The sequence below is a fragment of the Vanellus vanellus genome (genome assembly GCF_965231255.1).
Source record: "Vanellus vanellus genome assembly, chromosome: 24".
NCBI classification, from domain to species: Eukaryota; Metazoa; Chordata; class Aves; order Charadriiformes; family Charadriidae; genus Vanellus; species Vanellus vanellus.
Window position 1 is genome coordinate 7,409,085 of NC_138929.1, and position 22,657 is coordinate 7,431,741.

At 41.0% G+C, this 22,657-nt stretch overlaps 1 protein-coding gene across 1 annotated transcript in view; it reads left to right on the top strand.

Moving 5' to 3' along the window:
• Positions 1-22,657, top strand: part of LOC309681226 (M1-specific T cell receptor alpha chain-like) — a gene marked incomplete at its 5' end in the record, with an annotated part of 236,063 nt that overhangs the window by 172,253 nt on the left and 41,153 nt on the right. Inside the window, one exon of the mRNA XM_082495059.1 lies at positions 15,582-15,635. Within this exon, the coding sequence (XP_082351185.1) occupies positions 15,582-15,635 (54 nt within the window). The remainder of the gene's footprint in view (positions 1-15,581; positions 15,636-22,657) is intronic.

A 22,657-nucleotide genomic window follows, 5' to 3' on the forward strand; every position in this document is an offset into this window, starting at 1 on the left:
AGGTACTTTAGTAATCACTAAGAAGCTACAGCAAACAAATACTGTAGTAGCTTAGATGGGCAGCTAAGTGTTAGATGTTTGATAGCAGAGATAACCACCCCTTTACTGTTTCATTGATGTGCATGTGGGAAAATAAGATTTGTCCAGTGCAGGGCTAGTAGTTAATCAAAGGCATAAATGAGTGTTTTTATAGCACAGAAAATGATTCTAAAGTCAGTAGCAATGACTGGGGTTTGACCTTTCCCTCCTGTCCCTCTGACTACACAGTTTTTGTCTAAGGAAGTATTCTTCAAACTTAAGTCTGGCCTAAAGTTCAGAAACTGCTCCCAACACTGTTGTTCTTTTCAGAATAAGAACAACCTCCAGAGATCCATTCACCCAAATAGAAGCTTGCTCTTAAGTCCCTTGAAACAATATTCTCTCTCCACCCAGTGTCAGAGCCTGGAAACAGCTGACGTGAACATCTCCCTCCATATAGAACCATAGAATTGTTATGGTTGGAAAAGACCTTTAAGATCATCAAGTCCAACCGTTATCTAACTCTACCAGGCCCACTTCCAAATCATATCTAGATGGCTTTTAAATACATCCAAGGATGGTGATTCAACCACTTCCATGGGCAGCCTGTTCCAGTCTTTGATAACCCTTTCAGTGTAGAAGCTTTTCCTAATGTCTAACCTAAACCTCTTCTGGCGGAACTTGACACCATTTCCTCTTGTCCTATTGGTTTTAACTTGTGAGAAGAGACCAATGCCCACCTGGCTACAACCTCCTTTCAGGTAGTTGTAGAGAGCAATAAGGTCTCCCCTCAGACTCCTTCTCTTGAGACTAAACAACTCCAAGTCCCTCAGCTGCTCCTCATAAGATTTATTCTCAAGACCCTTCACCAGCTCCGTTTCCCTTCTCTGGACCCTCTCTAGCACCTCAGTGTCCTTCTTATACTGTGGCACCCAAAATTGAACACAGTACTCAAGGTGTGGCCTCACCAGTGCCAAGTACAGTGGGACAATCACTTCTCTAGCCCTGCTGGCTGCACTATTCCTGATGCAGGCCAGAATACTGTTGGCCGCCTTGGCCACCTGGGCACACTGCTGGCTCGTGTTCAGCCAGCTGTCAATCAGCACCCCCTGGTCCTTTTCCACTGGGCAACTTTCCAGCCACTCCTCCCCAAGCCTGTAGCATTGCATGGGGTTGTTGTGACCCAAGTGCAGGACTCAACACTTGGCCTTGTTGAAGGTCATAGTATTGGCCTCAGCCCATCCATCCAGCCTATCCAGGTCCCTCTGAAGTGCATATATCCAAACTGCAGAGTCTGTGGACTTCTGTCTTTCTTTCCATGTTCATGGCTCTTCTCTATGATGCAGTCCTCTCCATTCTCACCTCTGGGCCTAAGGATCTATCAAGCAGGTCTGGGTCATGCTAAGTTACATAACAAAAGTATGTGCCTCAGGGGACTAGGAAATTTTTGTCTTTGTAGGTAAAGGTCAGGCATGTGTCAGAGTACTGTCTGAATACCTTCATTGCCTCACCTCTTCTGTACAATTGCTGTTGTGTTGTGGGGTTTTTCATTTGTTTGGTTTTAGTTTCTGATTCACACCCTTTCTCATTTTGATGTGAGGCCTTGATGGACCTCACAGATAGAGTATGTTATCTAACACCTGTGTGTCACTTGTTCCCAAGCAAGTCAGAATGGTGATAGCTCTCTCCTGTGGCAGAAAACATTAAAAACAACCTAAGTGAATAAACATCTTTCCAAAAAGTTTAAATGGAAAAGCGTCATTAAGAACAAGGAAAACTGAATAGCAGGGAGAATATTTTGCATTTTATCTCTTTTTTTTTGTATATGGGGAGAGGAATGTTTATGCTTTCAGTCTATACATTTCCTGCTTCTGCAGAATTACACGGGGATGCCCCTAGCAAGATTAAATAACTCTAAGGTTTCAGTGCCCAGCCCCCCACAAGGCACAAAGGAGGGCAAAGCTTATAGCCAGAAAGGCTCTGGCTGCACAAGGCAGGACTCCCAGTCTCATTCCTTTAGTGTCTCGGCTTTCTCAGAGCCAATAAGAATGTCACAGAAAGGGAGAAGTTAATGGAGAAGTTCAGGAAAAATATAAAAATCTGTGCGTAGGCTGCCAGAGAAAAGTGCTTAGACCAGCCTCAAATGACACACAAGATTTTGTGTCCTCTGGCAAACTGTTACAACACACATATTTACTCCAACCATATGTAAAAAAAAAAAAAAAAGAACACCTATCTGATCCCATTTCCAACTCAGCCCCATGAACATACACATATCAAAGCCTCAATCTTACCCTTGCAGAAAACCTTGTTTCTTACTTCTTTTCAGGCAATGTCCCACTGTCTGTTAAGGGTAGAATACTTCTCACCATCCAGTCTTTAACCTGACCTGGGGTTCTTGCCAAAGGTGAGTAGGAAAGTTTGCTGTAAGTTGCTCTTAAAATGGGTCTGGATGTAATGTGGCTAATGATGCTTATTTCTTACTACTGTAAAACCCAGATCAATGTAAGAGTTATCTCTGTGATTATTACTGCATGTGCTTGGATCCTTTTGTGCAAGGGTTGCATTTGGAATGAAGAGCATACATATACTTAAAAAGATACCCAAGGCAAACCCCAAAATTTCTGGGAATTTTAATTTGGTAAAGGTAATTAAAAGTAATTAAATGAGGTGAAAAATTCCTTCCCCCCTCCCTCTTTTTTTTAAAATCAAATTCCATGAGTATATTCTTTTCAATTTAAACTTTATAATTGTGATGGTAAACCAAGCTTTATTTCACTTTCTGGTAGATATTTTTAGATTATTTATTTTATAGATTTTTTTAAGGACATAAACTGAGGATTTTCTTGTTATTACTTTAAACAATATCAAACTGCATAAGAATTGTAAATATTAAATAGCTTTTTGTACAGCTGAATTATTCTGTTTTCTTATAAAGCATTAACAATACAATATAATAAATATATTCCTGCATTCTGCTGGGCATAATCTGACCTGTCTGTTCTGCATCCCCAAAATACTAAAAAGTTTCTGATAAAATTCGATATATTGATGTAAACTGAATTTCTTTCCTTGATCTCTCCTGCTACCTGCTGGTCAAAATGTTTATTGTTCTTACAACAATTTTGATTTGATGAAATCCAGTAAATAGGTCAAATGAAAAAAAAAACACAAACACCCAAGCCCCATAATAAGTGTTGTCTCTGCACATACCACAAATTAAACCTCTTTACTCTTCATTTGCATTCTTGCCTTGCCAGCAGGTGCAGATGAAAGCCCTACTATGTGATATAGAGGCTTTAGAAAGCCCAGTGCCAGAAATGCACAGGTGAAAAAAGATGAATAGCTGAATTGAGATTCAAAGAGGACACAAGCTAAAACAGTTGTACAGTTGTAAGTGATTTGCAACAGTAGAAATGGAGTCGAATACAGGAAACACAGCACTGTGTTTGAAAGTCATTAGTATTTCTAAGAGAGCTTTAATTTGTAAACTATTCAAGAAACACAGTGGTCAGAATGTCCTAGGCTGGAGGAAAGATGTCTTGCTGGGATTAAGGGATGCATGTGTGACCTGAAAAACTGTCATGGCTAAAGCAGGCTAGGGTCTTTGGAAGGTATGGATGTCTTACTAAACATGGAGGAAGTCTGAAACAGCAAGGAATGCAGAACAGACTTTCTGGCTTCAGGCAATGAAGAGGCTGATAAGAAGCTGGACGAATACAAGTGCCAAAGTGTCTCATGCCCTGTAACAAAGGAATTGTAGGGCAGATTGTTGCATCTAGGAAAGCTACAGATGAGATACACTCAGGAGCTGTGTTCTTCTGGAGAGGGTCTCCGCGCTTTTGAATTGTGAGGTTTTCTGCAGAGGCATTTCTTGCTGTGGAAGGACCAAGCTGCATCAGTTCCATCAAGTTCTGCCTACAGACCTGGCTGTTTCTGGAAACAGGTAAGTGTTTGCTGTTGGCCAGGAATTTTGCATACCACAAACCTGTGTATATAATACTCCTTTAGTTTCATTGAACTGGGAATTCAGGATGCCACTCATTGGAAACCTTCTCTTCGTTAGGTATACTGCAGTCACAATAATGCTTATACCAAGGGGTGTGCTCTTGAACAGACGCAATCGGGTTTAGTTCAGTCAATCAAGGGGAGGGTAGATGGTAAAGGACTGACCTTAGAGATGGTCACTTGCTACAGGACTCTGGTAAAACTACTCGTCCTTTGGTGTCCACTATATCTGAAATAGGAGAGAGAAATTTAATTCCTTTAAACTTCTTATGTACCCCAGTGCTGCAGGGACTTGGAGGAGGACAGAATGACTTAGAAAGACAGAATTGGTCTGGTTTTGCTTTTAATTCTGTTCCATTTATATATTTCATAGCAGCATCAGTGGGAGAGTTTCCATTTGTTGAATTAGTTTGTGTATTTGGAACTCTGGGTGAGGTGCTTAAAACTGTTGATTGATTTCATAGGCTGCTTTCCATTCTATAATGAACTGGGCAGTTTTTCTTCCCCACACCTCAGCCATCTTTTAGTTGAAAATCTTTGACTTTAGTAGGGATTGCACATACAGAGCAGCTTGGAAAGCTAACGATTTGTATATAAATCATTTTTGCATGGACAGACACAAAGATTTCCCACTACTAAACTTACAATTTAACAATAGTAATTCTTTTCTCCTTCATTTCTTCCTCCCTCCCTCCTTTATTTCCTTCCCTCCTCATTATGTTGTACAGTACTTTTGGAACCTGGGAATGGCACTGAAAGAAAAACTCCAAATGCAAATTGTGCTATGGCTGACTTAACAGATAAAAATTGATCTGGATGTGGTAAGAAGAGATTACTTTTGTGAAGTGGTGTTACACTGTGATTCTAGGGATTGGAAGGGAACTTACTGCTGCACGGGAACCACATATACTCTTCATTTCAGCCACTGTAACTCTGAGTAAAAACATAATCCCTGCTGTTTGTTACCCAAGAAAAAATCTGATCAGCTGCTGATTCTATTTTTTTTATTCTTTCTCTTGCTGCAAGTAAATGTGATTGAAGTTGCTTATTTGGAGTGGAATTGATTGACTAAGCTATTCTGGAAGAGATCCCTGGATTTTTTTTTCAGCTGACGCTGAATATCCATTCAAAATGTTTGTTCTTCTCTATGGAGTGTGACACAGAAAGAAAGATTGCATTCATGAGAAAAGTAAAAGTTTTAGAATAAATGTTCTTTTTTGCTCTAAAGAAATCTGCACATATTAAGTAATTGAAAGTTACTGAAGGATTATTATTTAATCATGTCAGTTACCTTTTCTCACCAAAGAGATGTGGCTGTTTTTTTAGATGCTGTTCATTTTTATGGATTTTTTCATGGCTTCGAATATTTAATCCCTGTGTGTAACTGCCAAGTTGCTTTAAAATAAAAATTGTCAATACCTCTATGTGGTAAGAAATAGCTAAAACTCATAATGTGCAATGAAAGCATCTTAAATTTCACTAGAGTATGGAAGTCGAGTTTTTGTAAAGGACTGAGCTGCTGTGGGCGTAATCACTGAGAAGTTCATATTCATGTGTGGAATACATCTAAGAGTCCATTCAGGTAAGCTGCTCATTTTTAGCTAACGAAATATGAGGATGGTATTTCCAAGGGCCTTTCTTCCATTTAAAATTCCCAAACATATACAGGAGCAGAAATCACTTCCCTGCTAACTATAGCAGCCAGTTGCGTGAAGTAAAAGGAAGGTAATCAGTTAAGTCCTGCTTACAGTAAGTTTTTTCAAACCTGTTCCCTAATATAGCAATGAAGCAGCTTCCCAGAGGTGACATTCAGAACAGAAAGTGCAGCCAGGTAAGAAAGACTGGGAAAAACCACTGCAAATAGACAGATATGAGAAAAATAGATCATATTTCCCCCTGTGCATTTAAATGAAATTAACTTAAAATAAAGTTAAATTAGCCAGCTGTGTGTACTTTTTCAAGACCAGTATTAACTGAGATCTTTGCTACCAAATCATGTGTTTTCAGTTTGATGTCATTCTGTAAATTCAGGCCTGCTTTCTGCCTGGACAAACTGATTGTGATTGCCAGTCCAGTCTTATATTAGAAAGGGTTTGAAAGCTGCAGCCTGTTTATAGACAGAAACACAGTGCAGGAAGGTTTGTCCTCTGGGGAAGAATTTGAAGTTATATTTGAGAAAGGAAAAATGGAGAATAAAAACCTACAATGCTTCTTTTCTGTACATCAGCAATTTGAGAAAAATGGAACTAACTCACGAAATGAAAAAATCTTCAGATGTTTCAGTCTGTTCTTTTTTTTTTTTATTGTTGTTTTTACTTTAAATTCAAAGGGTTTTTTGCAAAGCTTTCTGTACTAGTGAAAATACTTGTGGCAAATATCAACTTAATTTTTGTCAAGGGGGTATATCTGACACTAAAACCCACTCGGTGTAAGTATTTCTGACCTTTTCCCCCTGTTTTTTATTTTTTTGCCTAAAAGATAAATTATTTCTTCTTAAATATGAGAAATACACATAATTCTACAGGCTCAATTGTGTAAATCCATCTTTTCTGGCATACGCAAACTGCAACTTGATGATAACTATATAGATATCTATATATTGGAGTCTAGAAACACTAACAGAGTTCATATGTAATTCAAGTTTTTTTATCCTTATTTATTATATCTGACATTTTTATTTCCTTCTTGGATCTCTTATAAAATTAGTTCCTGCAAAATCCCTGAAAACTATTACTTAAAAACATGATTTTTATTTGTTGTTGAGAGTCATAAATTCTAGGTCACTGTTTTTGACAACACTTTGTAAAATATTTGGGGTGTTAATGATGCAAACCTTATTTAGAAAGAAATGAGACTGTAAGTACTCAAACCCCAGTAAAGTAAAGGCTACACTAATGTTGTAAGAGAAGTGACTGACCTTAATAAGCAAATAAAAAGAGCGCCCAGGGGAGGTCTCTAGAGGGTTTATGTTAGCTTTTCTTCAGCAATACAAGGAGGTTATTCCCTATATTTTTCAGTAGAAAATCATAATGAATAAGAAAGATGACTGAGTACAAGGAAATGGCCTTCACCTGCAATTAACAACCCTAGCTGCTTGAAAGGTTAGTACTTTGCAAGTTACTATACATAGGGTCAGCTGTTCTGAATTCATCATGCAGGGAGGAAACCCCATCATAGCAGGGATCATACAGCTGTCCATACAGCAGGAGTAGACCTGTGATAAATGACTGCATCTGTGTCTGCAGAAAAGGGGTTTTGCTCTATAGGGTGGAGAGGCCATGGGCAGAATCTGGCTTGGAGGTCAACCAGTCTGGAACCTAAGCTATTTCATTAGAATTATTATTAAGACACAGCTATATAGGAAAGAAACAAAAAGTGTACACCAAACTTTTGTCAAAGTTTAATGCTTTCAAGATATTAAGCTGAAACACTTACTATAGGATTGCAATAAGCCTCTGGTGGTTCTGAAGATGCTTTAGCAAAATTATTGAGGTTTGGGAATAGATTTATAGTGTCCCACAACTGATAAGGGAGAATTTTAGACCATTTCTTGGAACCTTCTTTAGTATTGAATAGTTAAAATAGTGTATCAGGTGCAAGTTGGCTGTTTTGTAAGTACTTTCATGGTGGCATAGCATTGAACAGTTCATATCAAGACACATATTTGAAAGTGGATGTATTTGCATGTGCTTCCAAGTAAGTCCAATGGGGGAAAACATCTCTATAAAATCTGTTGGTTTCCAGCTAAACTAGACAAACAGGATTAAATCAGTACTTGTTCTCAGTAATTCAGCAGCTCTGATCCTGTATCCTGTTAATTCAAATTGAAGACTTAAGACTGCTTTTAACGTACTTCCAGTGTTTTAATTATCACATCACTATAGCAGACCGTACAGCTCTGCAGGGTGCCCATCATAGTAGAAAATTATATACTTTTGTAGTTTTACAGTGAAAGTCTAATAGAGAATTCTGAGCAAGAGAGTGGTGGGGGCAGAAGCACGTAGTTGTCTCAAACTTTTCTAGACTGAGATCTTGGAAGTAATAGACTGAATTTGCCTTTAAAGAACAGGGCATGTTTTGCACCAGGTTGAAACAAGTAATTCTCCTTGCTTAAGCTGAGAGAACTCTGCAAGTTTAAAGTTCAGGTTTTTGTAAAGCTTCTTATGTTTTTGTAAGGTTTCTTACAGTTGTGATATATCGGTTTTGAGAAAATTGTCTTTGGTCAAGGAACAGCTTAACAACAAATTTAAGTAAGTCTGAAGAACACAAAAGAACCTGATCATTCCAGAGTAACTACTGAGCAGCAGTTGCCTGGAATTCGGTGGCTTCCACAGGTTTTTAAATCTGAGTTCTGAGTGGCATTTTGAGGTGGTTTGGTAATAACTTCCATGGCAGTGGGAATGCTGGATGTGGCAATGCACGTAGCTTTGGCACAAGGACTCTTCTGAAGGTAAATCCAAGTGAGTATAATGGAAGAAGAAGAAGAAGAAAAACACATGTAGGAATAAAGAATTATCTGACTACATTCCACTGTTATGTTTGCTTGTAAGTTTTCAGGTTTACTGATGTGTAGCCAGTCATGTGTAGACAAGAAAGAGATAATACTGAATTTTGGGGTTGCAGTGCCAGTTTCTAGGAATTTTTGTGCATCTCTTGGAATGAAAATAGAGGCAGAAAGTAAGACTGAGTTGCTCTGTAGAATCTCTGTCTATAATTTTGGTTACAAAGGAAGATTATGAAAGTGTTTGTGGTCCTGTTCTCCCCTCCATTCTGCCCCCCCACTTGGGAATGTGAGAACAGAGGTGAACTCATATCTTAAAAAGGAATAAATGCTTAAGGCTGGTCATCATTTTGGTGCTATTTGGGGGATGTGGGCCACTTGAAAAAAACAAACAACACAAAGTAAAGAAATATCATTGTTTTGTTTAGGCTCTATTGGATGAAGAGTTTTGATGTGAGGTGCCTCAATGTTGCAGGCTGGTGCAAGCTGCCATAAGATAAGCACTAACTGAGGTGGATGGGGGAAGTGCTATATAAAAATTTCCATTCCTATCTTTCTTTTTCTTATCCATCTTCATGGTTACAGTTAATTATTCTGACTTCTGCAGTTGCTGTTATCACAAAAGGATGCAACCTCTGTGCTAGGTATGAACTGGCTGGGTGGGATAGGATCCCACAGCAGTGGGATTTCCAGTAGTGAACTGTCATGAGAATTTTTACTAGGGTTTTGGTCTAGGAAGCTTGAGAAGAAACACCCTGGGAGATTGGTGTATATACATCAAAGTTAAAAAACTCCTTTGAGTCAAAAGCTACTGCCAGCATTTTTGGTAAAGCTCTTTGTCACAGTGAAACGCCATAGGTGCCAACGGAAAGCTAGAGTTTGGAAAGGGGACAAGGCTCTCCGTTCATTCAAGTAAGTGCCAGAAATAAACACCCCAAAAACTGAGCTTAATGATGCTGCGGTGAGCTTGGGCATTTAGGGTTTTAAAGATAATTTCTTACCTTAATCAGAAACTTTCCAACTGTCTGTCTTTCCACAGTTAGTGGATGTGTCACATTTCAGATAAAGAATAAGCAAATGTTCATCTTGAAATTGTCAGACTTCTGAGTCCAGTTTTATTCTCTTTAATGCAAAACCTTCAATCTGCTAGCCCAAGGTGATTTTGCTTCTATCTTCATCCCTGGTTTTGAGGTTTGTTTTTTTTTTTTTTTTTAGAATTAGTATCTTCAAAATGAGAACTGTGCTTGAAAAATATCTGTCTTCTACTCATTATAGGGACACTAAGACATCTGTACTATGTTAATTCCCACGTGTAGGATAAGTTTCTGGTCTGTCTCAGGACATCTGATTTCCTTGAACAAGTAGTTTAGACAAAAAGCAGGTTTCATCTCACCTATAGTAGCTCAATACTTTGGATAAGACTATTCCCGCCTGTGTGATTGGATAGGACACAGTCCTTAAACAGAAGTAGAAGCAATTTGCTGCAGCACATTTTGGCAGTGTTCACAGGGAGCAACTGCCTCTGGATTTTAAGCCAGAGCTGATCATATGTTTGTCAGCAAACAAGGTGCCAGTTCATTAAAGCTTTTGTTACTACATATACTATTGTTCTGAGTTGTTGCTGCAACTGGTAATTCACCTTCAGGAATGGATATAAACTGATGGTAAAACCAGGTATTTTTTCCTAGTGAAGAATGGCCTTGTAAATGTTTTTATGGTTGAAAATAGATGTATAGATGAGATGGAGTGATTACTCCTTGATGAAAGAAATTAGTTTCTAGTTTAATGTGGAAAGAAAAGAAAGGCATGCATACAATTATATGTATCAGGTTGGGGGTAATGGCTTTAGTTAAGCCATGAGTCTTGTTCAGTAATAAACTATGGATATCATAATATTCCCAATTGCATTTAGTTAACTTCTCTACCAGGAAAGGAGGAGTTAAGAAGGCAAATATTTTTTCTCTGGGTGGTTTTTGTAAAGCACTTGCTGGCTGTGTGAATACAGGAAACGTTGGGAAATTAACATTTGGACAAGGAACAAGAATTGTTGTAATACCAAGTAAGTGAGAAGTGAAAAATTTAATTTATAAACACTAACAACCTAACTTCTATTTCCAAGATTCAGCTTCTCATATTGACCCAATTTTTCTAATTACACTTCCATGTGCTTTTTTAAAAAGCATTTCATTTGTCTGAAGGTTTAGGAAATCTTGCCTCTGTTCTGGTGAGTATCCATAAGACTGAAAAATCTTTCAATATAGATTTTTCTTATCCCAATCCCATAGCCTTCCCAAATGTACTGTGTTACAAGGGCAGTGGTGTGGAATGATTCAGACAAATCTTTTTTATTCTTTTAGAATTAATATGGTGGCACAATAATGATTGCAGAGAAATGTTGCAACGGTAAATACTGTCCTCATCTTGTATCCATGCTTCATCTGAAATATCTTAAATAGAAAAAAAACAGTGAAATGTAAAACTTGTTTGTTTTTACAGATGCAAAATATACACTGATGTGGACAGTAAAGCATTAATTGATGCCATGTGTGATAAGATTTGGTTCAGCAAAATTTTAACCAACAAAAGTGAATTTCTGTGGATACAGTCATCACCACAGCAAGACATTTTGCTTCATACTGGCTTCTAAAGATTTTGGAAATTCTTCCTGTAATGGTTTGTGCAAAGTGCCTTGTCACAGTGTGACTGGCGGTTATGGAAAGTTCACTTTTGGTGGAGGAACTCATCTGTCTGTGCTTCCAAGTAAGTCTTCCAGCAAAAATAGCAGTCTCAGATCATAGTCTTTCAATGTATCCCAGATCCAAGGAGAGTCCATTCAGTGTGACTTCTGTGTCCTCAGCAGAGCTGGATGCAGTTTCTTGTGCTTTGGTCGTAGATATCTTCTCCCAGATATTCAGACTAAGTGGTGAATTCAGATTCTACCTAGAAGTGTGCAGCGTTATAAACCAGACAGGCTAACTTCAAGCTTCTGTTAAATTCTGTTCTTACAATTCGCTTACAACTTCGATGAGGTACTTTTATAAAGGAGTTTGTATTCAGTGTCACATTTCATTTCGAAGCTAACATCTGATAAAGTGCATAGTTTTTTCAGGGGCTATGAGTCATGTAGCTACTAATTTCCTACCTGTTTTGAGACTTTAGCGACACTAGTTCAAAACTGCTGCATTGTCCGTGCAAGCTAAGCAATTAAGAAGTAATTGGAAGTTTAATGGACCTTCCTTTTAGGCTTAGATATTCGAGCTACTTAAAACGTTATCTTGTTCTACTCGGTTGATTGACTTCATTGTTTGTTGGATAGCCGTGATAAAATGGTCATTTGTGCTGCTCTTGGGAGGCAAAAATACCTGAGAAACAGAAATCGATAAAATAAAATGAACTTGCTTTTCACTTAGAAAGAAATCAGAACAATCTTTTGTTAACGGGAAAGAATTTTCCAGTGTGCAGTTTTACTTTAAAGAAAATATCTGAGGCAAAAAGGAAGAAAAACAGTCCAGACAGCACTTCCCCCAAAAAATTTTCCGTATATGAGTGTTTTGGGTTTTTTTTTCATTCTGTACTATGAAAAGCACAACTTTTTCTTTATAGTCAGGTCCTGGGACTTACTAGGATGCTTTTAGCCAAGAAATTCTTAAGTTAAAACTTCAGAGTTGATTTTTGTAGAAGACTCTCGGGCAGTGCATCAATAGGGGAAGAAAGCAAATATTTGGATAGGGGACACGGTTAATTGTGGCAACAAGTGTAGTCAATGACACCCAGCTTTTTAACCTGTTTTCTTCATACTCCTCAAGATGCAGAGATCTATCTGGCTTCGAAGACAAAGAAAGAGTGTGAGGGGAGAGAAATCGAAAGCTGAATGTAAATCATAAAACAAATACTCAGTGGTATTAAGAAGTTTATTCTAATGAATGTATGTTTTCACATCAGAAATAATAAAAATTCCTCTAGTATTCTTCTGAAAGCTGGTCAAAGGCCAGGAAACCTAGATTCAGTAGGGTAAGGTGATCAAATATACTGAAGGACATGAAAATGCAGTTTGAAGGGCCACTTTCACTTGCTCAGAAGTAAAGCAAAAAAATACCTGAAGTTCTCCAAAGCTGTTTTGGAAATGTACCCAGTTCAAGTTATTGGTCCATAATGCCAATCTGTAGAGTGTCATTTTTCTTCTGTTGTGACAAACTCAAATACTGCATGAATGTTACACTCAGTTTTCCTGCCTGTGTTATGCAAGGATCAGGCTGCATAATCTTAGTATATCCTGACTCTTGATTTGTGATCAGAATGGTATTTATGTTAGATTTTGCCTTAGATTCATAGGTGAGAAATTGTGGTTCTGCTCTCTTCTGTGACAGGCGTTTCTCTTTTCCAAAGGGTGGAAAATACTGGGGCAGCGGGATGCTGGTAATGAAAAGTTATATGTAGAAAATGATAGGAGGAAACTCAAGGTTTTCTTAGTAAATGGGCACCATAATGTGTAGGGTAAGATCTGAACTCTTAGGAAGGAACAAAGAACGAAGGCTTGTATTTAGGGTGCAATCATTCTCCTGTCCAGGTAGCTACTAGAATGGAAATGTTTTAATGAGATTTCAAAAATATGCCTAGATGGTTTTTTTTGCTGGGTTCAGTAAGTCTGGGATGGGATCATCTCGGTTCATTCCTGTCCAGAAATCATCACAGATGAGGTATTTCCCTGGTTTGTGTACAATTGCAGAGCAGGAAAGGTTTTTGCAGAGGATTTAAATGATGTGTGAATTCAGGAAACAGTTATAACAGGTTGCAGTTTGGCAAAGGAACAAGGCTCAGCATTAAACCAAGTAAGTGCATGATCTGAACAAAAGTACCTTGAGAAGTATTGGAGAACCGGATGTTTGGAATTGGTAGTACATAATGAACCTGGGAAGGGAATGTCCTTCCATATCTACTGCTTCTAGGGCTGAAATGATTGCATGACTGGAACATTTAGTGTCAAGACAGCAGCAAGAAAAAGTCTGGGTTTTTTTGTAAGGTCTGAGAGTAATAACTTACGGAGAGTAGCTGTTATGAGAGGAAACCTTCTTACAGTAGTTACAGTGGAAAGAATCTACTTACACAAAGGAAGCAAGGACTACATTCCCAGCAAAATGAAAACAGGGTGATCGGCACGGAGTGCCAGAGAGCTGTGACAAATCTTTCTCCAAACTACAGAATTGTCTAATTTCTCAAGGTGCTTGAGCTTCATGGTATTCCTTGGTAGATAGAGCCATTGCAGAGAGTATAAAAGAATGGATTTTTCTTGTCGTTTTCACATTTATCCCCTTTGAAGTGTACCAAAAGGGCTACCCATATGTGGAATTACATGAGCAAGAAAGAGAGAGGAGAAGAAGATGGCTCTTCAGAGAATCAGAAAGTCTCTGCCCTATTAAAAAAAAAAAAAGCGATCTAATATGCAATAACAGAGATACAAGAGCCTGCAGAAGTTCTGCTCCTGTGAAATACAGGACCAGGTGTCCTAGCCAGACATTCTGACTGCTCAGTTACATCTTCCCTGTTCAGGACTGGGGAGTGAAGTGCTTCTGATAACGTTTCCCTCTCTTTACCAAGGTATAGATTTGAAAATAAATGTTAACTGTATTGTTTCTGTAGAGAAGGTCTTAGTTCATTCCTGGCTATGCCAAAGCACTCCATGTTCAGGGCTCTTCATCTTTCTTGACTGGTAAAATGTAATTGACATGAAACCTGCTAGGATATAGGGAAGAAACAATCCAGCCTTCATTTTGTGGGGATATCTAACAGGCATTTTGCACATATAGTTTTATTTTGATGACTAGAGTCCCCTGCCATGGAACCTGAAATGTGCAGATGAACATGAAAGTTTTTTGTAAGGGAGCTTTTGACAGTGTGTATTCAGGAAATGTAGCCAAGCTCATCTTTGGAAGAGGAACCAGGCTGCTGATAATGCCTGGTAGGTATCTTTTCACCAATATCGTTAGGAAAGACAGAGTACTTTAGGTCTATCGTCAGATCTTCCTTAAAATACAGAAGGAAAAGCTTCTTTAAAATAGGAAGGAAAGAGGGCTTGAGGAAGAAGAGCACATACTGAACAATTTGCTTGTAACTTTGCCGTCATGTTGATGTGAGTGGAACAAAACAGGGATTGCTATTATTCTGCTAAAAGCAGTGAATGACCTTTGTGTTGTGCAAGCACCATGTTAATCAGGATGAACCCTGCAGGGGAATATATCTGAAATTAGCGTTCATGAATAACCTTTGCTTGCTCAAAAGATTCAGTGAAACTGGCTTCTGAGTCTCAGGTTTGGATCCCTTACTGGATTAATCGCCAATTGAATAATCAAGAAAAATTAGGATTGGTTAAATTAAATTGGTTTTCTCTAGGAGTTTCCTTTTGTTTATTTTTTTCTTGGCTTCTTTCTCTTACGTGTCTGATCCCTTGCTTAGCTTCTGAGATTGACAAGCTGGCTGATCTGTCTAAAATCCTTCTTTAGATCATGAGAAACATTTACTTGTTTAAAAAAATGGCGGAATTTCATCTCACTATGATATGTCTAACAGTGTTCTGGCTTTTAAAGGCTGAGGTTTCTCTCTACAATTTTTGCATAGAGGCTTATTATTGTGGGACAACTGAGTCTTCCTGGAAACTCACCTTTGGGAGAGGCACAAAACTGATAATGAAATCAGGTACATGTTAAAACAAATAGTTTTTTTCCCATTATAAATGCAAAGCTGAGATTCTCCTGTCCTCCTAACTATGGCAAAATTTGTTCTACTTAAAAACTGTCCAAGGAGTTGCAACTGCATTATGCTAGCAGGGTAATGGGCTTGATTTTCTACTTCATGAATTTCAGAATTGTTTCTATCTGTGTGTTTCTAAAGAAAGATCAGAGGGATGTAACTAGAAAGACATCCTAATTTGGAGTCAAAGGTATGTGAAAAGGGTGACACCTGTTTTCCCTCTTGATCTCTTTTGAAAAACACATGTACTTGTCTGGTTAAAAAGTTGTGTGTGTTTTTTGTTAGTGGATGTATCACTGTGTGAATTCAGCATCCAACTGGAAAGTCACCTTTGGAAGTGGGACACAATTGGTGGTGAAACCAGGTAGGTAGAAACCCTGCAGGAGTAAGGATAGAAAAATCTAGAAAAATTCCATTGTGCTTTCCTTCTGTGGGCAATCGAAGGTCAAGGTTGACCTTGCATCAGGGGAAAAAAATAATTCTAAAGCTAAATACCTGTTTGGAGGACTGGACTCTCCTGTAAGTGCTACTGAGAGCCAAGTGCTTTATTTCATTTGTGAATCTTCAAAACAACTTTAAGGCAGGTTCTGGAGCAATGACAATAATAATAATTTTCTAGGCAGCTTCTATAGATGTTTACTGTCCTCATGAGAGGACAGAGAGAGAGCAACCATCCCAATGGACTGTATGCTGGATGTTTCTTTTTCTCCAAAAAGTTATAACTTTCTACACCTGGAGAGAGCAGTCCTGCCCAAAATACTCCTTTTCTTCACTCCTACACATTCCCAGAAATCTCCTAGACTTGCAGGGACAATCACTGTCCTTTTAATTCCATTTCCCAGAACTTTGTCCTCATTAATTCTCAGAAGCTGCAGTTCTTGTCTCTGCTGGGAAAATTGTCTTAACTTTTGCCCTGCTGCTCCTGCTTCTTTCTACGGTCTGGTTTCCATCCACGCTTTCACTCCTTGACAAAAAAAGCTGGGCTGTCTTTGAAAGAGATCTGAACAAGCAGGGCATTTTTTTTGGGGGACTCAAAAAAGGTATTTTGAAGATCTGTGCTATGTGAAGGAAGGCTCAGGGGGAAATCTCTGCTTTTAATGTTGATCTAATGCTAAAAGAGGAAAGTTGCTGTTGATCCTTGTAGCATTTCCTTCCTATGAAGGAAGGACAAATCTTGCAGTCATTGGTTATCTCTGTCAAAACTGAAAGAGACCGTCAACTAGGAAAATCTTTAAAGGAAATAAAAGTTAAAGTTGCCAAGGAGTTTACTTGGGAGTAAACAAGTAAAAGTCAAAAGAAATGCCAAGCAGGAACAAGTGAGCAGTTGGAGGAGAAAACGGCACTTTTGTTTTGAAGATAAATACTGTGTGGATAGCTATGGAAACAAATACATCTTTGGACGTGGAGTGCAACTAAGTGTTGCACTAAATTCTAAACAATTTCCTGTTCAATATTGTATAAAAACAATAGATATGCATGAGTTGAAGAAAGCTCTGCTAAGGTATGCTCTCAATTATTCAACTCTGTCAAGAATCTACTTCCTTCCTTTCACATAAACAGTGTGGGGTGCTGAACCCATTTGCTCAGGGACAAACATTTTGCACCATTGCCATGCAGGCACAGGTTGCCTTTCTCTCAAAGGACATGGATGAGCTTGTGTTCTTGTTGAGGTGAAAACCACTGTGTGAACTACAACAAGCTCACGCTTGGCAAAGGGACACAACTTCAGGTTTTGCCTAGTAAGTGCTGCCACTTTCTAGCAGCCTTGAGCCTGGAGGCACTTGCAGTTTTTCCGGGGGGGGGGGGGGATGGGGGAGTGGGGTTCTTAGTTCTGGCCCCAGCTCTGGCCTCATCCCACACAGGCAGACTGCCAGCCTCCGCTCCTGCCTTGGGATCCTCTTGCCTTGTGTAACCCTTCTGCTGATCCCCCCAAACCTAGACTTGGCTGTGCAAAGGCTTGGGGAGAGGTGCTGCTTCTGAAGTGGCTTGCTGGGCTTTTTGTTATGGAAGGAAATGCTGTGCGATTATGGCTCCGGCTACACCAAGCTGACCTTTGGCTCAGGGACCAGACTGTCCGTCCAGCCCAGTGAGTGTGCAGCTTTCTTGTCTATCCTTTGCCAAAAGTCCTGGAGTGTCCACTGGAGTTCCCTGTAGATATATGTGGTATATCTGTGTCACCTTTCAGAGGGTGAAATAATTGTCTTTATTTCAAGTTGCTCTTGTGCTTAGAAATGTTTCCAGGTGGTGAACTTGGAAACAACCTGGGAAAACTCCAGTTTGGGCCAGGGACGAAGCTCCATGTTCTGCCAAGTATGTTTTCTTTTCCTGCTTCTCCATATTATGCTGTCTCCTCTTGCTGCATTCCCCCTTTTAGCCAGATTAAGACCAAAAAGAGAAGTCAGAGGTGCAGGAGAAAGATGTGGAAGACTTGAGTTTCCCTAACCTTGGCATGGCTGGGCAAAGGCTTGGGGAGAGGTGCTGCTTCTGAAGTGGCTTGCTGGGCTTTTTGTTATAGAAGGAAATGCTGTGTGATTATGACTCCACCTTTGGCAAGCTGACCTTTGGCTCAGGGACCAGACTGTCCGTCCAGCCCAGTGAGTGTGCAGCTTTCGTGTGTGTCCTCTGTCAAAAATCCTTGCGTGTCCACTAGAGCACTGTGTCGACATACTGCTTTGTATCTGAGTCACATAACAGATTGGAAGGAGAACGTAGGAGCTGCTTCATTTAATGCAGACGATGTTAACCATCAGGTAATTCTCTGAGATGGTGGACGTGCAAAAAACTCCCACTTGGATGAGTGACTGTACCTGAAACACAGCTTCAGGAACAGATTTTCCCATGCTCTGGCTTGCACCTTTTAGCACTGCCTTTGAGCCTGTTGCATCAGAGAGCTTTGCAACAGCTTTTTGCACAAGGCCATTCGCAGGGCGGACAGGGATATTGTTGTAATTAAATGTGTCGGAGTTTGTCTAGTGCAGAGAAAGTCACTTTTGGAAAGGGAACTGCGCTTTCAGTTGTAGCCCAGGGGTAGCCAATTGCACTGGAAATGGGAATTGCTTCATTTTCTCTTCTTGCTTGTTCTTTAGCGGTGAAAACCCTGGGAAGTGACCAACAAAATTCTCCAGAAACCCCATGGTCTTGTCTTAGGTGTGTTCCATTGCTTTGGCTTCCTTTGAGGTATTTTAGAGTGTCTAGGTTAATCTAAATGAGGATTGTCCCTTCAGTCTATACTTAGATAGGGGTATGTACTGCAGGCAATGACACTCCGGATCAATTTAGAAGCCTGTTTGTGTCTGTGCTTAAGCACCTCTGGAAGCTGCAGTGATGCTATAAGCTGGCATTCTTCAGAAAGCTGACCTTTGGCTCAGGGACCAGACTGTCCGTCTAAACTAGTGAGTGTGCAGCTTTCCTATGTGTCCTTTGTCAAAATTCCTTGAGTGTCAAAGGACCTGGAGCACCCTGTAGATATACTTGTTGTGTCTGGGTCATGTTATAGATGAGAAGGAGAACATAGGTGTTTTTTCAAGAAACTCTTGTGCCTAGAGGTGTTTCCCGGTGGAGAATTTCTGCTATTGAGGGAAATGTGCTATGGACATGGTGCTGTGGCCTGCTTTCAGCCTGGATAAAGGGTAGACGGTAAAAGAAGGAACCTAATGTGGCTGAGCAGACAACCAGAAGTGAAAGGACCCTCAAAAAAGCCAAGCAAGTGAAATTTCCCTCCACTGGTTTACTCTGCAGAAATGCTGCAGGGTTTCACTTCAGACTGAGCGTCCCGCTTGCCCAGGATATAAGGGAAGAGGCTGACAGTAAATCTGGACTGGAGGAGGTGTTGCCAGCTTGGAGCTAACTTTCTGTGTTTCTGCCAAGTGCTCTGCTGTTGTGACAACAACCTCAAATTCACCTTTGGCTCAGCAACTGAAGTCACTGTCTGGCCAAGTAAGGGGGTTAAAGACTGCACGTTGTAATCCCGCCTGAGAATTTTGTCTTAAGGCTGTGCTCAAACAACAGCAGAGGACAAGCACACAGGAGAGGAAATGTATACTGAGCTCTCAGGGAAATCTTATGTTGTTGCTAAATTAGAAAACTGATGACAAGAGCATGCTTTTTCTCTTCTGCAGAACAACATAGGACCATGTGTTTGTCAGAGTCTTGACAGTCTGTCCTGAAAAGTCCCGGTGCCAGTGAATGGCTGTTATTCTCCAAGCAGCCTGAGAAATTATCCCTGAGTTTTTATCTGTCCTTCCTCTCTGTGTTACTGTTCCCAAGGCAAATGCTGTCTCCAGTCCAGAGGACTCATCCTTCTCCTTGCAAAAGTAGACCATAGGGAGTAAGAGAGAAGGCTGAGCCTTGGGTTCTTGTTTGGGCATGTAGCACTGTGTGACTACAATGCAAAATTTCTCCAGTTTGGGCCAGGGACGAAGCTGCATGTTCTGCCAAGTATGTTTTCTTCTCCTGCTTTCCCACATTGTAGTGTCTCTTCTTGCTGTATTCCCCCTTTAAGCCAGATTAAGACCAAAAAGAGAAGTCAGAAGCACTGCTGGAAAACATGGAGGATTTGTTTCCTCCTAGCCTTGGCGTGGCTGGGCAAAGGCATGGGGAGAGGTGCTGCTTCTGAAATGGCTTGCTGGGCTTTTTGTTATGGAAGGAAATGCTGTGTGATATTGGCTATGGCTATGACAAGCTGACCTTTGGCTCAGGGACCAGACTGTCTGTCCAGCCCAGTGAGTGTGCAGCTAGTCATTGGTTTTCCACGTACCTCTCTTGCAATAGGGGTGGTTTTATATTTACCCTTTCATTTTACCTTTGCACACCTGAAATGTCTTCTCCCCATCACAGGCTGCGAGAATGCCTTCAGCACAGCCTTTAATGAGGTTGTGGTTGGACAGGGTAAATGTCAACTTGAAGTGGGCATGATTTTTGAAAAAGTGTCCCCTGTGCCTTGCTGGGAAGGTCCTTGTCTGCCAGACTCATGGCTTCCTTGCTCTGGGGAGACCCTCTTCTGTCAGCCTCTTCTGCAAGTGATGGTATTTCCTTTCTGCTAGCTGTGGGGTTGTTGTAAAGCTGGCCGTGGCTGTGGGAATTTGCAGGGTCAGGTCTTGGCAAGCTCACCTTTGGGCGTGGAAGCAGACTTTCTGTGATACCAAGTAAGTAGCTCTGTGTTATCTGGCTTTCAGTGTGCCTCAAAGAAGCATCTTGTTTTCCCACCTTGATCTCTATGGGATATCTTGTGTTGTTTTCTGAGTGAAATTTTGAGCAGTACTTGTTAGTGGTTGTGTCACTTTGTGATTTCAGCATCCACCTGGAAGATTACCTTTGGGAGCGGGACACAACTGATGGTAAAACCTGGTAGGTAGGAACTCCTGAAGGAGTAAGGATAGGAAAGCTGCATCCCTTACTTGGAAAATAAAACACATGAGGTTTGTTAGAGACTGGTCTGAAGAGGCATGGAGTTAGTGTGTTTGTCTATGTGTGTATGTGTGTGAGATATAGCAGCCAGAACCAAACAAGACATTTTGAAGGTGTACAGTGTGTGCCGGAGAGTCCCGGGGAAGACCTCAGCTTTTAGGGACGATTTGTTAGGGCTGTGATCTTAATCCTGTACCTTTTCTCTACATGGGACAAGGATGAAGTCAGGGGTCATCTCTGCCAGAGCTGAAAGGCACATCCAGCTGCGACTCTTTTAAAAGAAGTGCGCAGCCAGCGACTCACAGCTTTGGAGGGAATAAGCTAGTGCAGGGAGGACGTGACTGACTTAGAGAGAGGGGTTTTGTTGTGAAGGCAAAAGCTGTGTGACTAATTATGGCAACCGGGTCATCTTTGGAGGTGGAACTCAGCTAAGGATAAAACCCAGTGAGTTTTAATGCCTTTTCCTGCTTCACTTGGTGGAACAGTTTTCTCTGGAAGCAGCAAAGACCTTGATTCAAATAGGCCATGAACTTGCACCTGCTTACTCTTTCCAGCTCCTGCTCTCTGCCTTTCACAAAAGCTGGCTGGGGTCCCGAACCCTCTTGCTCAGGGACAGATATTTTGTGCTATGCCCATCTGTACCTGTGACAGCTGGGGTGGGCTGCTGATGGCTCCGTCTAGCACAGCCCTGGGTGGTTGTCCTTTGTTTGGTTGAAGAAAGGCCAAATTAATAATGTTATTCTTTGCACCAGAGTCGCGTAACTCATCCCTCCTATGGATGAGATTGGCAAGAGATTTCTTATCAAGGCTAGAGTTATTCCTGGCTACAAATGCCTGGTGTTGATTGGAAGGAGCTGATCTCCTAGAGATTAGTTGTAAAGTGACTGACATGAGAGCTATGGTTTTTGCAAGGGTGTGAAGGAATGTGTGAGCACAGGGAACTACAAACCGATGCTGGGGATGGGGACATGCCTTGTTGTGAAGCCCAGTGAGTACAGCTGCTGCCCAGCTGGGGATATTTCTTGTTCTCTCTGATCCAAATCCTGCCTTTCCAGCTCCCTGAGCACTTACCTTTATCTGATCCAAGCAGGCTTTCCCTGGATGTGAACGGGCTCTCCTGAGCTGGGCGCTACTTTCCTAACCTGCTCTCCTCTTCCTCACCAAGTGCATTTAGGCTTGGTGTGGAAGAAGTGTGCACAGTTCGATGGTCACAGACAAGTTGCTGCTTGGGGAGAGGATGGGCAAATGCCTGGGGAGAGATGCTGCTTCTGAAGTGGCTTGCTGGGCTTTTTGTTATGGAAGGAAATGCTGTGTGATATTGGTTACGACTCCACCAAGCTGACTTTCGGCTCAGGGACCAGACTGTCCATCCAGCCCAGTGAGTGTGCAGCTTTCCTATGTCTCCTCTGTCAAAAGTCCTTGAGTGTCCACCAGAGCAGCTTACAGACATATTGCTTGTATCTGGAACACATATGAGAAGGGAAGGAGAAGATAAGCCTTATGCTCTAGAGTAACTGGCATGACAGCTGGTGGTTTTTGCTGGGCTGTGAAGGACTGTGTGAGTGCAGGGAACTACAAACTGACGCTGGGGACAGGGACGCGGCTGGTTGTGAAGCCCAGTGAGTACAACTGCTGCCCAGCTGGGAGTATTTCTTGTGCTTTGTTATCCCAATCCACCCTTTCCAGCTCTCTGAGCACTTACTTTTATCCAATCTGAGCAGGCTCGTTCCTGGCTCTGAGAGACCAGGACGCCCCGAGCCTGTCCTGAGCCGGGCTTTACTGGGCCCTTCTTTCCCTTCGTAAGAGGGTCAGGGCCCTTCTTTCTCTCAACAACAGGTTTACGCCTGATCTGGCGGAAGCGTGCAGCAGAGGATAGTGGTTTACTGCAGTGTACAGCATTTCTGGATGTCTGCTGGACGTTTTCCCTTTAGGGGGACCAAAGCCAGGGCCTCGGGCTGTGGAGGAGCAGGGATTGTCTTT